The sequence below is a fragment of the Molothrus ater genome, chromosome 1, assembly GCF_012460135.2.
Source record: "Molothrus ater isolate BHLD 08-10-18 breed brown headed cowbird chromosome 1, BPBGC_Mater_1.1, whole genome shotgun sequence".
NCBI lineage: Eukaryota > Metazoa > Chordata > Aves > Passeriformes > Icteridae > Molothrus > Molothrus ater.
Window position 1 is genome coordinate 123,739,813 of NC_050478.2, and position 15,144 is coordinate 123,754,956.

At 40.3% G+C, this 15,144-nt stretch overlaps 1 protein-coding gene across 1 annotated transcript; it reads right to left on the reverse strand.

Moving 5' to 3' along the window:
- Positions 1-1,655: 1,655 nt before the first annotated feature.
- On the reverse strand, positions 1,656-11,904 carry IL7 (interleukin 7). The gene is made up of 5 exons (XM_036404188.1): positions 11,881-11,904; positions 8,095-8,237; positions 4,968-5,054; positions 4,048-4,200; positions 1,656-2,713 (listed from the first exon to the last, which is right to left on the reverse strand). The coding sequence occupies exons 1-5, from the start codon at positions 11,888-11,890 to the stop codon at positions 2,567-2,569; spliced, it is 540 nt and encodes a 179-aa protein (XP_036260081.1). The 5' UTR covers positions 11,891-11,904; the 3' UTR covers positions 1,656-2,566.
- Between the last annotated feature and the right edge of the window lie 3,240 nt (positions 11,905-15,144).

Sequence of the window (15,144 nt, forward strand, 5' to 3'; positions counted from 1 at the left end):
CATGACTTCTCAAATATCCTCAGATATTCGCTCAGAACCCACAGATGTATTACATCAGCTCCCATGGACTTGTGCACCTTCAGGTTCTTTAGATGGTCTCAAACCTGACCCTCTTACAACAACATTGTGAAAATCCTTTCAATTTAAATACCTACGTTTTTATCCTTGACACTTTCCCATAAATTCCATGTATTTCTAAATCATGGTTTTGACCTACTCATTCTTTCTGTGGCCAAATAAGTAAATAAATGCATAAGTGAAGGTGGCAGGCAGGTAGGCATGATGGTGACGATAACATGCACAGTTTTCATTCCTTTGCCAGTTCCTGAAAAGCACTTTAGTGCCACATTTGAAAGTTCAGGAAACCTGAGGAAGTTTTCAAATTGAAGGAACAAATCAAAGAGCACAAGTCAATGCATTTAGCAGTTAGTGTTTACATGTAATTGGTGACAACAGGAAATTTGGCAACAAGAATCAGACAGGCAGGATATTTATTAAGAGAAGTAATCAGAAGAAATCCACAGTTTCATAATCACTTCATTTAAATTTCTGCTCTGGATCTACCCTTGGTCTTTGGCCCAGGGTAGTCCTGGAATTGCGTTATTTCTCTCAAGACTTAAGTTGTGGAATGATGCTTAAGTAACTTACACTGACTGACCTTTCAGTTTTGTAGTAGCTAATACTGCATCTGTGTATTTTTGTTTTAACTCACACAGCCCTTTGCTTGCCAAGTGGTTATTAGGAAATAAGTGCTGGCTTTCAACTGTTCTTGAATTTCCAAAAAATATCAAAACAACCTGTACTTCAGTCTCAGAGACCAACTGAATCCACAGTCTCCTGGGTCCTCTTTCAGAAGAAAGAACTTCCAGTGAAGTCCTTACACTTGTGCTTACATTCTCTTTATCTGCAGTGTGATACTGGGAAATGTTTCCTTTCCCTGTTCCATAAAAGATTTATGGTTTGGGGTTGGTTTCAGTTTTTTAAGGTCTTTGGAGTGAAAGTTGCCATCTCTTATACAAAGAGCTAAAGAGAATATGTGAAAGTCTCAGTCAGTTTACAAAGTTACCACCCCTGCCTCATCATTAGCATCAATACATGGGGTGTATTTCAGGAAAGCATGGTATGCTTTGCTCTTAACCTCTTCCCTCTCAGATTCAGTAGAGCAATCTTATTCCAGTCAAACACATAAAACTAGTGCTCTTTACAATCAACTGAGCTAACAGTTCTTTGAAGTACATCCTACTGGTTTTTCGGGTGTTTGTTCTGAATACCAACATTTTTACAGAGTAGTTTTACAGAAAAATTCTGTATAGCACAGATAAAACAATTTATGTTAGTTTACTTCAAACCAGGAAACATCAGGCTGACTTTACTAAAGCTTTCCTGAAGTATTCAGTCCAAGGCAGATGGCTGGTATGAAAATGTTTATCTCAATTGGGCAGGTTACAGGCAGCTAAGAAATGGGTATTTTAAGACAGGAATTCCCCAGCTGAGCTTTGAATGATTATCTCTGAATAAAACCTAAAAAAAGAGTAATGGTAGTCAAAAAGTGAACAGCCCAATTTCATAGAAGACAAATATTTTATTACCAAAGGAGTTATATCAAAGTAAGAAACTGCAAAAGTGTAATAACTATAAAAATACTTCTATTTATTCAAAATAAAATATGAGCACTTTATTAGTTAAATGCCAATATATTATTCTCTGACAATATTCACATATTTTAAGTCATGTTTGCCTAACATCTTAAAACATGTTACATAAAATAATTGCATATGAGAAATCACAATCTGAAGCTAAGGAATTCTAGCTCCTCCTGCAGCTAACTCTGGGTTGATCAAATGAATGAGTGTAGTGCTGTTTCCAGTCAACTGAACAACTTACATTCAGGCATCTTCTTCTTCTTCCACAGGATTCAGTCTTGCCTGTGCTTCAGCCAGCAGAAGCATGCTGCATCTCTCAAAAATCAGTACCCTTCTTGAGTTTTTCAAAAAGCTAACTTTTTCCCTGTTTTTCCAAACCCAAATCAGTTAGCAGACCCATCAGACCCACACCAAAACCACTTCTGTGTCAGGAGAACATATCCAAGATAATCTGCTGCTTTGGTAAATTGTAATTTTTGGTCCTTGGTGTGTTTTGCATAAATATAAAGCAACCAGCTACTTTTTCATACTCTTCATACTCTTTTTCTTCACCTGCAGATTCCAAGATGTTTTTGTAAAATCCAGTACACATGTAAGTGGCTGCTTTCATATGACAGTATTATAAGGTTACTTGAAGAATTGGAAAATTCAGAGTAGTTTCCAGAGCACAAAAGTTGGACACAGACTTCTGCAGAGTTCTTTGTTTCAAATGCTGGTCTTCTATTTCCACTTCTCGGACTTCAGCAGCTTGGTTCAGCCATTTCTGTTTCTGTCATCTCCAGGAACAAGGTACAGTAGCCTTCCATCAGAATTCTGGCATAATGTGTTCATATAAGCGAGCAAGTTTACTTGAAGAATGCATATAAAATGCAAAGATACCAAGTAATGCCACTTCGAAAGAAAAGAGCAAGATTCACCTGGAATCACCTGGAAATTATTTTTTCAAATTTATTCCAGCAGGATCGAAGGCTAGATATATTTTCTTTCAGTTCACAAACTTCTTGGTTACATTTCTTTTTGGACTGTTCACCTGTCTCTGTATCTTCTAAACTAAATACATGTGAGCAAACCTGAAACAGAACAGATTGTATGAGAACTGCTTATTCTATTTCTGTAGCCATCTTTCAAAGCAAACCAATTGCTTTACATCTGAATACTGGAGAGACCCTGCCCATGGGACTGTGAGAATGTGGCTTTAACTCAGAGCAAATAAGAACACCTGAAACAAGCGTGTCCAACCGAGAACATGTACATCCTCCAACACAGATTAAAATTTATCCTCCATTTTCTGAAGGACTGAGAAAATAAAGCCAAATAATTTGTGAGCCAAACTTTGACTATATGTGTCAAGACCAGTGGAACAAGACAGACCAGTTCCAGGGGCTGATGCTGTGTCCTAATGTTCAAGATCTCAGCCAGACAAAACTACTGTAGTTCTTGTTCATATTCAATGACTGCTCATTTTTTTCTTTCTAAATTACTTTAATTAAATTAAATCTTTAAATAAAAGCAGGAATCCATAAGGTTAGGCAGAAGTTGCAAGGGTGACACTGACTTCTATGACTTGACTGGGATACCTTTAAAGTAAGGCAAATGTTGGATTCACCAGAGGTGACAAAGGAAAATATAAACACCAACATTACTTTGAAGATCTCCTCCCAGACTGTAAGTCTCTCCACTCAAGGAGAAAAATAAAAAGCTAAATGAAGCCTTCAATCCATCTGTTTAAACACTATATTTTTGGTGCCTATGAGGATACTTTGATGCTGGTTAATATTTTTGTGTTCAATAGGTAACACTGAGCCACACTTAAAAGAACACTCTTCCTTTGTTACAGTAGTCGGTAGATCACTGTGCTACATTTAAGCGGCACCTCAAAAAGAAGATTCTGCCAAAGACTAAAAACCCAAATATTATCATACCCAATTGTTCTTGTTGAATCTGAGAGATTGTGGTTAAAATAAAGACCAAAGAGATTACAGAAAAGAGAGAATCTCACCCTAACTGTTTGTTGAGAGAAACCAAATTAAACATTACTCTTAGAGTTAGTGAGAAGTTACAACTCTGACAATACTCCAGAGAAGTTTAAATGCCTTCTTTGCATAAGTCTAGTCCTTGTCTCTCACTGGAGAATTAGTTAAGTGAAATTCAGTTCACTACTGAACCAGAGCAGGTATCTTCACCATAGACTTCCAGATGAATTTCTGAGTCTTTGCTGAGCCTAATGTCTATTACAAGAGCCTAATGTCTATTACAAGACAAATGCTATACAGAGGAAACTTCCTTTAGCATGGAACATGTGCAAGATGGTTGTATCTTTTAGAGGCAGATGTGATAGTCTGTGTTGAAGAGCTCTAGAAAATAAGAGTTAAACTATTACTCACTAAAGTTGAGTACAACTCACCTTTTCTTTTTTAGGTCTTTCACATTTACACTGTAGAACTTGTAATGTCCCACATGAGACGAATGCTGCTTTCTGTCTAAAGGCTTTGTTGATCCTCTGCTTATTAAAGAATCTGAGCATGTTGCATGCCATGCTCTGTAGTGATTCTATTTCCTGTCAAGACAGCAAGGAAAATATGTCCTGAAAAGTCTGTGCACCATTAATTATTTGCAATGATGGTTTATCTTTAAAAAACCCCAAACTCTCCATCAATTACTATTGGTTTCTCTTGTTTTCATAGTGCAAATCTTTTTCAATAAAATACATAACTAATCTGACTTACCTGCCATCTTTTTGAGATATTTAAAGCAGCAATTTTTAGTAGTAATAATAGTAGCATAAGGATGTTAGGGAGAAATCACAGCTGTAATCAAATCAATTGATGCAGTTAGGAAAACAAATGATTTATGCAGCCAGTCCTTTTACCAAGTCATGAAAAAATCTGTAGCAACAGCTGCCAATTGTGCTTTCTGGCATTTGAGATCTGCCAAAACTACTATTTTAAAGCTTTCAGGTCTGAAGTGAAAAGTTTAGCTAATATAAATTTCTGTAAAAAAATTTTAAAAAGAGATTGGGAAATTGTAATATTTACTTCCATTGCCCAAAAGAAAAGTATCTGTTTTGTTTAAAAAATATAGAAGAATCTTCATAGTAGGGAATAAAACCCCACATTTCTTGGATATGGAATTGCTTAATATTTAAATGTTTAAAATATCAATTTACTCAACACATATAATTCCAGATTCAAAAAACAAACCATCCTGAATACTGTGATTTGACTATTAAAACTAAATACTATCCTATCACCCTATTTTATCCTGGACTGTACAATGAACTCACTTGGGTTTGTATTCTCTACATTCTGAAAAATTAAATTTTACCTCAGTATCATTGCAGAAAAACACTTTGATATTTTCATATTTTTTATTCTTGCAGCACCTGTCACGATTCTCTGCAGACATTTTTACCTGTAAAATATCATATATGTTTAGACATGTAAGTACTGTGTCAGTGCTCAGTCACCCTGACAGCAAAAAGCTCTTTCCTGATGTTCAGAAGGAACCTCCAGTGTGCTGGTATGTGCCCACTGCCCCTGGTCCCATCACTGGGCACTGTGGGTAAGAGCCTGGCTCTGCACTCTTTGCCCACTCACTTGAGGTATTTCCACACATGGATGAAATCCCTCTGAGCCTTCTCTCCAGGCTGAACAGCCCCAGCTCTCTCAGCTTTCCTCATCAGAGGGATGCTCCAGTCCCTTCAGCATCTTCATGACCCTTTGCTGGACTCTCTCCAGTAGCTCCATATTTCTCTCATACTGGGGAGCCCAGAAAGGGACACAAATCTGTTCAATTTAAATCTTCATATTCTATCAAATTGCTTTGTTCTTTGGAAATTTTGAGACATGGAGCAATGTTTAAATCTTACAATTGAATTGTAGCATTGAATACAGTGTTTGTCAATGTTTGTCTCAATAAATACATGTCTCAGCTCTAAACAGATGGTAGCACTCACTTTGTATGTGTAATAACAGAAGATGGCCTAAGCAACATCACATGGTCTTTTGCCTGATTATAATATTTTATCAATACTTTATCCTCTCTTGTAGTTTTTTCTTCCACTTTCACACTTGTCATCAAGATGACAATGGAAGTCAACTCAACAGAAACTTTGTCTTCAGCCTGTATCCAGACATTCCAGTTAAGCCAAAGGGCTTTAAAAAGGCAGCTCACGACAGTATTGTTTTAGATCTCTTCACTTAGCCATGCATATGAGCACATCAGACAGTTAATTCCTAAAGTTTTTCTGCAGAAATTGCCTGAATTTCAGAAGCTCACCCAAGATAAACAGAACTTTATCCAAAAAGTGATTTTAAAACCAAGAGTTTAGGGAGTCAAATATTCACTGACAAAGGAAAAACCACAAAACAGCAAAACCAAATTAAAAAGCCCAAACCACAAACATCAGGAAGCTAATGCACATCTTTTCTTGCACCACAACAGATATTGCTCCAGTCACAGCACCAAAATTTATAATTATATAATCATCCTAAAAGCTATATATCTGTCACTTCATTTGCTAACTGCTATGAGATTTTCCATCCTCTCTAGCTTCCTCAGATCACCTTTAGTATAATGTACAGTAACCACATCTGAAGGTAGTTCATTGGCCGTGTCGAAACCAACCTAAGGGAAATCCTGACCTCAGAAAAGGCATTAGTGAAAATTTAATTACCTTACAGAGATCTATTATATGACTCACTATCCTGCTCTGCAGTAAACCCGTAGCTGCTCCAAACATCTGGCTGAGGAACTGAAAGCTACTGACTTTGGCTCTGCAGTTGCAGGAAAGTGCCTGCTGGGCAGTGCTATCACCCACACAGCACACATATTATTTGCTGTTAACTTACAGTAACAATACACTGATTATACATAGAAGACAAATTTATCTTAAACAGTGAAAAGTAAAGGCAGAAAAAATAAAGAAACTTACACAGTAGTTGCTTGTGTATGTCTTCTAGGAAGTAAAAGCTTCAGAGCTCAATACATTCCCATTAGTTTTCACAAACATTAATTCATTAAGGTTTTATTTATGTATTTATTTTGATATACAACATCAAGCTCCATCCTACAATAGGACAGTGGCAAAGCATTGCCCTATCCAGGCCAGGAGAGCCCCTCAGCCTCCCTGACCTGCATCTTGAGCAGGGCTGGGATGCACCTCATGGATCACCACCACCAGAAGGCAGCAGGATCTGCCTCCCAGAGGATGTTATTCCTTCGTATCATTTCCTCTTATAGGTCAGCTATCTTCTAACTGCTCACCAAGAGAGTTTGGTTTTGTTCTCTAGGGAATACTTGTTCTTTGTCAGAAATACAACAGCAAACTAAAGGGAATACGCCTCTATTCTAATATGGCCATTAATATTCTCTCTAAATTTGATGCCTCCTTCAGGATAAAGTCATTTATAAGCAGAGAAATACCTTTCTTTCTTCATAATCTCAACCAACATAACATGATCCAAGTGTTAAAAGATGATTCCCTGACCCTAAAGATATTTTTTTTCCAGATGAGGGTTGATGTGCCTTGGGTTGGAGACCACTGCCATAAAGCTCTGAAGGATGGTGGTAGTTTGTAAGTGTGAGGAAATGCAATGACTCCTGATTTTCCCCTTGGAAAAAGGTTGCATATTATTTGTATTTCATGCAAATAGATCTTGATTTAAGACTGCAACAGGATGGTGAATTCTCATTTAGTGACAATCTGTCAGCAAAATCACAGTTTTTTGTGGGAATGCCTCTACTAATACAACTGTTTTAAGTGTTCCCCCATGGAAGTGTTCTTGACAGATTAATTTAATTGCTAATAATTCATGAGGAAGAATTGGAAGGTAAATTTTGGGCATGGACTGGTAAACTGTTAAGAAACTATTTTGCTAAGCTATAATAAATGTGGCTGATAAAGCCATAATGGAGGAGATTTACACATGAGAATGTTAAGCTCTGCTCTGCTGCTATCTAGAAAAGATAATTTGTTTTGGCTAAATAAGATATATTAATAGGTACAAAGAAACCTATTAGGATACAAACAAACTTTTACTGTCATATGAATTTTGTGCCTCTGTGCATTTGTATTCAATGGACAACATAAAACTTCAGTCAAGAACTCTAGTTAGTAGAACAAATTACAGCTGTAATGCTTTCTCTTGATAAAATCATATAAAGAGAAGTAGTAATGAAATTACTTTAGAAAAAAGTACTTTCTGATCAAATATATGATGTATATAATGCACAGGCACAAAAAACTGTATCACAGTATTTGTTCATGCAAATAGGCATTATCCACAGATTTCAGAGATTTTAAAGAGACTGAATTGTTGCACCCCTCAAATAAAACCACCATTCCAGCATAATGTGTGACTTAAAATCGGTCTTTTATCATGTTTTAACATTAGAGATTTTATTATTAATTGTTAGCATCTAAAAATAAGCCCAAGAAGCTACTACCTACCAGCTCATTGATGTCGTGACTTAGTATATTCTCATACTTCACACGGATTTCTGTTGTTTTATTTCCCATTGCACAGGTAGATGCATTCACTGGAGACAGAACAAGGAGCAGTGGCAGAACTGGTAAGGTAGATCTGAAAAAGGCTGGATTATAAGAACAGTAAGGTACATATTAGTTAATGTCACAGACTGTGTGCTGTATTAACAAATACATTCTGTAATCTGTTAAAATAGTTTAAAAGGGATCTTTGTACAACCAAATGACTTGTGCCTTGCTAGAGGGAAGGATTCACCTCCAGATTAAGACACTCTTTGGGTGTCTAAACTCCCCCGTACCACAAGATGATTCAGCCAGTGTGGATAAGTGCTGTTGTGTTGTTGAGGGTCCCCAGGATGAGGTGAGAGATGAGAATTTGACTCCAAGTTCTCAGAAGGCTGATTTATTATTTTATGATATTATATTATATTAAAAGAAATTATATACTAAAACTATACTATTCTATATATATATACTATACTATAAAGAAAGAGAAAGGAGACATCAGAAGGCTACACAAGAATGAATAATAAAAACCTGTGACTGACCAGAGTGTCCAACACAGCTGGACTGGGATTGGTCATTAATTAAAAACAATTCACACGGAACCAATCAAAGATGCACCTGTTGATAAGCAACCTCCAGACCACATTCCAAGCAATCAGATAATTATTGTTTACATTTCTTTTTGGAGGCTTCTCAGCTTCTCAGGCGAAAAATCCTAGCGAAGGAGTTTTTCAGAAAATATCATGGTGAAAGATAAGAGCCTACAGCTATTGAGCTGACCAGCCACTTGGTGACTTCTTGGGCTGAATTCATCCTCAGGGTTCACTGCAAGCATTGTATTTTATTGGACCATAACCACATTGGACACATGTAGAGGAGTGTTTTAATCATATTATGTTTAGACATTCAAGTGTCTTAACCTGCAGCTGAATCTTGACTATCCATTTTTCCTTTGACAACTACAAATCCCCATGAACACAACTCTATAACAAAAGTTGTTTAAACACCTTTTCAGGCAGACCAAATGTACAAATCCATGCTACTGGCAATAACATGAGATAAAGCAGCAACACAACCTTCTCCACAAGATTTCTGCAATCTTTTTGAGCAAACTTCACTGCCCATCACTTTGCTTGTCCCTGTACTGGACTGCCTTCCCTTGCTCTGACCCCTGGTCTTCTGTCTTTGCATGACATCCAGGAAAATATGAGTTCTGTGAGGATGGGCAGAGAGAAAAGACCAAAACATCAAAAGAGCCTGAAGAGACTGACAGGAGGCTGCAGGTGACTCACCTGGTGCTGGGAAAGAAGGAGACCAAGTACGTGATAATACATGATCAGGAATAATTAGACTCTGGCCTATTGCTAGTCTGGCTAGGATAATGCTTAAATTGAAGGTTTGGGGGAAAAAAACAAAGGTAGACATTTATGATGGAGGACTAGCAAAGATCACAGCAAGTTTCTGGAGGAGTATGCAGTGTTTCTGCCCATCTTCACCACTGAGTAAGAACAACAACTGCACACAGAGTACCTGTGAGACAGGAGCCAGGAAAGGAAGAGGGGATGCCCTGGCCCCAGCTGCTCCTTTCCTTCCTCTCTGTCAGGGATGGGCTGTTGGGTACAGCCAATCCAGCACTCAAGAGATGGGCACCTCTGGACCTGGGCATCACAAGTAAATCATGTCCTCAGAGAGCAATTTTGAGCAACTAAGAAAACAGCAATGAAACTTGACCATAATTTGCATTGACCCACCTATCTTCTGCAATGCAAGAACCACAGGCACACCACATGCTCACTGCCATTAAAAGAAACACAGTCCCTTATAGCCCATCCCAGCCAACTCACAGCAGACTGAATCCTCAAAGAAGAATGCATACTGACTAGTGAAGCCTTCTCTTTCTGATAGATTGCATGTGAACATGTGATTATGTACACCTCTGCCCTAGAAACAGGACTGGAAAAATTTTACCTGTACAAGCTAAACCACAGAATTCTTGAGCAAGCTGCCTGAGAAATTCTAATTGGAAATTTCATGGGTTGAAAACCAGATTTTCTGACCTTTTCATATACTGATCAACCAAGGTCTATTAATGTCTCAAGAAATCTAGCCTGATGGGCTCAGTGAATCTTAAATGGATCCTAAATGTAGTAAATTTAAAAACTCTGTAAGGTGACTCTATTATGATCTTCAAGCTCAAAGTGGACACACCTGATTTCCACAGAGCTTTACCTTTGTAAATCTCTATGCTAACTATATCTCTGTTGCATGATTTATCAGTTTGAAGGATGAAGACTTAGTATTTTAAAAGACACTTACAAAAAATATTGAAGAACTCAATAATAGGGCAACATTTTTCCAATCTCCCATTGCACCTCTTGATTCCAGTGCAAAAGATGAACTGCAATGCTTGTTCACCAGTAGGGTAATACAAACAATTTGGATATGTTGCTTCACAAACATACTTGAAGGGACGAAAATAGCAATCCTCTAAATTAAAACAATCTGACTCCATCACTTTAAACTTGGCTTGTCTGGCAACAAGTAGAGATAAGAGATAAGATATTGTACAGATCACCAATCTTTTAAATGAGGAAATTACAGAATAAAAGTAGATCACGTGTTGCACACTCATGAGGTCCCTTGGGCCACTGCAGGATGGTAATCAAATTTTTTCAGACATTCCTAAATGAGTCCTGGAAAAAATATTAGACAAGTGTCAAAAAATTCTATGAGATCTAGACTGAAAATTGAAAGGGATTTTCTTGAAGTTAGGTAACTTTGAAAGAATGGGAGTTTATGGTGCTCCATATGGCCAGCAATTCAAAAGAAAGACAGCATTACTGGTAATAAACCATTTTTCCAGTAAACTCCCAGAAACTCCTAAGTCATATCTGGAAAGCCCCAAAAATTCTCGTAGCAAATCCAGGAAGAGCTAGTTTTCCAGTATTTCCACATATTTAAAAAAAAAAATGAAACAACACAAAAAAAACCCCAAAACCTCTTGGCTTTTTAACGTTAAAACACCCTCCTGTGCATACACCCGGGGGCACGTCCTCGGCGGCACCCAGCGGGATCCTCGCAGCAGCCCCGGTCTCACAACCCCAATCTCAGGGGGGGACGCTCCCTCTGCCCCCTTCCCCTCTCCGCAGCCCGCAATTCCCGCGGGGAACGGGTCACTGCCGCTCTTTTCCCTCCGGGTCCCGCTGCACCCGGGCGGAGGGGCGGGCGGGCGAGCGCTCCCGCCCGGGGGCGAGGCACCCCCGGCACTGCGCCGCACCTGCTCCGGGGGCACCCGCGGGGCTGCAGCTGCCCACGGCAGGCAGATGCCCACGGCAGGCAGATGCCCACGAGAACGTAGGTGCCCATGGAAAGGGCGGTGGGAGCAGCACGGACCGGCGTGGAGCGATGCCTCCCGCAGCTCCCCCGCCCCACGCTGTCCCGCTGCCTCTGCCACTCCCGAGCCGCCCTTCCCGGCAGCTAGCGTGATGGGAACCTGACTCTTTTACTTTCATTCTGCGGGGAAAAGAGAAAAAAAAAAGCGAAACCGGGAATTTCCCCAGCCGTCACCAAGGGTTTAAAAGGCACCGGGAAGCACCGCGCCGGCAGAGCGGGCGGGACGGCAGGAGGCAGCGGAGCAGGTGAGGAGCCAGCGCGGCCGGGGTGCGGAGCGGAGCGCGGCCGGCCCGGGGGCAGGTGAGGCGGGCGCCTCCTGCGGAGCGGGGCGGTGCGGGGCGCGCTCCTTACCATGGAACATGGTCCGTGCGGAGGCTGTCGGGGAGCTGCGCCGACGGGTCCGCGGTCATGGTGGCGGCGCCGCCTGGGCCATGACGGCCGCAGCCCGCGGAGCGCCGCGCAGGGGCCGGGAGGGGCCGGGCCGGGCTCAGCAGCCCCCCGGAGCCCGCCCGCCCGGGGGCACCGCGGCGCTGTCCGGAGCGGCGGCGGGACGGCCGCGCTTTGCCTTTCCCATGGGGCTCCGCCGGCCGCCGCAGTTTCACTTTCTGCTCGGCCGCGGCGGGGCTGCCCGCGGGCCGGCGGCGGGCAGGGGCGGCTGCGCGGCCCCCGGGGCGGGCGGCATCCCCGGGAGCGGCTGTGGCGGGCCGGGCTTACATAGAGCCGGGATTACATAGAGCCCCGGCTACACGCCCAGTGAGCGCCGTGTGTGCGGCCGGGGAGGGAAGGATGGATCTTGGCACTACGCGTGGAAAGAGCCGCTCATCCGCGGGGAGGATATCCTTGCAAAAAAAAAAAAAAAAAAAAAATCACTGCATGTTGTGGAGTCGCTTTTTCAGAGGGGAGCGGCTTAGCTTGAAAGCTGATGCGCTGCCCTTTCGCTCCCTCAGCTGCCCTTGGATGGGTTGTGAAGGCGGGACTGCCAAGAGGGCTCTGTCTCCGGTCAAGGGTTACCCCAGGCTGTTGGCATGGGCTCAGAAGTGAAAAGTGGATGGTTTCTGCACAGTTTGTCGTCTACACCCTTTCCCCCTCCCCTACCCCCCTGCTCTCTTCCCCCACAAAATCATTTTGTGGAATATGAAAGGATTGAGAAAGAATGGTGGATGGCTCAGGAAGGTGTTTCAGCCTGGAAGACACCCAAATTCTTTAAGGCAAACATGTAGAAAGATGTGCTTTTCTTGGTAAATTCAAAATGGAAAAAATTTTCATGTGCAGTTCAAAAGGCTTGGAATAAAACAGAGTATTAAATATCTTAGTAGAGTCCCTTCACATCTCCTGCCCAAAAACTTTCTGAGTTTTGAGTTCTGCATCACCCTTCCTGCTCTGCGTGAGCACAGAGAGATGATTCCATAACCCCTCTTTCTTCTCACAACAGTGCTTTTCTACGGGGAGATAGATAGTGAGGTGAGAATATTAAGGAGCAAATATGGGGAATCCTCAGGATGGTTTCCTCCCATTCTCTTGAACTGAAATTGTGCTGCTTCCTTCCTGTGTAAGGAGGTCCTTCATCCCCTTTATTGTCTGTGAATTAGACTCTGCTTTAGATTGGCTACACATTTCTCATTTCTTTGTCTTTGGAAAAGAATTCAGTCAATTCTTCTTCAGAAGTATTCTGTCAAGATTCAAGACAGAGGAGGTTTTCCACACCTACAGCTTTGAGCTGCTTGATTTCATTAGTGATTACCCGTAACTACGATTTAGGCAGAGAACAGGGATCAGTATTGACACAAGGAGCGCCTGTACTTGCTTGTTCCTTAAATGAGTGCCAGCTTGGATGTGATGTATTGTTCAGTTCTTGAATTTGAACAAGGATTTTGCCTCTTTCATGGCTAAATTATCTAGCACTTATTGTGTCTTAAGTTGTCACTTTTCTGCTTGTTTTCATTTACTGTTTTGTTTTTTCTCTTCTGTCAAATATTGTCTAAAAACATCTCTGTGCATTTCAATTTGCTGGCATGTGCGAATCAGAGAATGCTACAGGACTCTTCTTCTGGGGGGAGATTAGTACCTGGTGTAATGCAAGAAAATTTGTGAATATCTGTTCTATGGTCAGGTACATAGAGACTTGCATTTTCAATAGTCAGATGTTTTGAAAACACTGCACTATGAAGCTCCAGTCATACAAAACTGTGTCACCAAAATCAACTTTCCTTCTAGGCAAGTAGTTCTTCCAATTTCTTACAACAGTACATGTGTGTTCACAAAATGAGATTGTTTATGCAGATTGTCAGGATGCAAAATATAAAGGAAATACTTCTTTAGCTTCTTTGTGTGTTAGTTTTCTGGCTGAAACATCAGGAAGACTGGTAATTGCTTCAATTTATTTTTTTTCTTTAAATAATGTAATTGATGGAAGAAGTCAGTATAGTAGCTTAATGCATTAATGAAAACATGACTGAAAGGTGATGCTGCCGTCTTTTACAGGAGTTTTGCTCTTTTCTTCAGTAGTGGCAGGATTTGATTTTTTTTTTTTTAAGATGAAATCTGGTAAATGTATGGGAAACTTTTTATTCAGTCAAAGTGTCAAATAGATGGTGTGATCTGTACTTTGCCCCATATCGAGTGTTTAGATCCAGTCAATCCCTCTTATGTGACCTAACCCTGGACCAGGGCATAAACTTGAGATAAAGATGTTATTTGATGTATTTGTATGTAAAATATTCAAACTTTGTCTGTAACTTTTATGTGTTTTTAAAAATATCTTGAATCCCTATATGCATTTTGTTTTCAAAGTGTTTCTTTTAGTGATTTAGGATTATTTTGGGGCTTCTTTCTGAAAAGATTACCTGCCAAAAGATCAAATTCGAGTGTTCAGAAGAATTCTGTATTTTTTAAAAGGAAAACCAAACACCAACCAGTTGAAAAATTAAATGAAGGAATTTAAGATTGATTATGTGACTATTGTCTTAACAACCCATTTTAATCAAGAAATCATGAAAAGAGTCCTGAACATATAAAAGTCTATCCCAGCTGAGTCTTACCTTGTTTAAATGACTGGTATCACTTTACCTGTTTTGCAAAACACAGTTGATGCTGAGCTGTAATAGAGACATCTTCCTCTGGAGTGGAATTAAGCTGCAGCTTGTCTGGGGCTGTGGGTAAAACCTTTGGAGGTAGAATAAAACTGAAATATTTCTGTAGAATTTCCAAGACATTAGGTGTCCCACTTCACTTTCATACCTGGAGAATTTACAGAGCTGACTGTTTTAATAGGAGTTATATTAGCTTTATTATGTAGATAATTTGACTAAGTAAGATTCCAAATAAACAGTCTCTGGAAAGATGTAGTCCAATACAGGGCTTTGCTGCAAATGTGTGTAGTTTTCTCTTTCACACTACTTTTGAAAATAACTTTTTATACCATAAAAGAGAGAACTGCAAATTGTGCATCTAACAACTGAAAGGCACCAGTAATTTTAGCTGCTTGTGTATGACCATATGTCACGTTCAATACATTTCCTGAGGACAGTTTCTCTAAGCGAGTTTAAATTTAGAGATCCTCCTGACATGATCAAATTCATTCTTAGAAAAGCAGGCATTACATATTAACCTCTACCA

What these genes read in the sequence shown, in the direction of transcription:
- IL7 (XM_036404188.1), bottom strand. An exon ending in GTCACGACATCAATGAGCTG is followed by an intron (nt 5,055 to 8,094) that starts GTAGGTAGTAGC and finishes GATATTTTACAG; the next exon opens with GTAAAAATGTCTGCAGAGAA. An exon ending in TTTTCTGCAATGATACTGAG is followed by an intron (nt 4,201 to 4,967) that starts GTAAAATTTAAT and finishes CTGTCTTGACAG; the next exon opens with GAAATAGAATCACTACAGAG.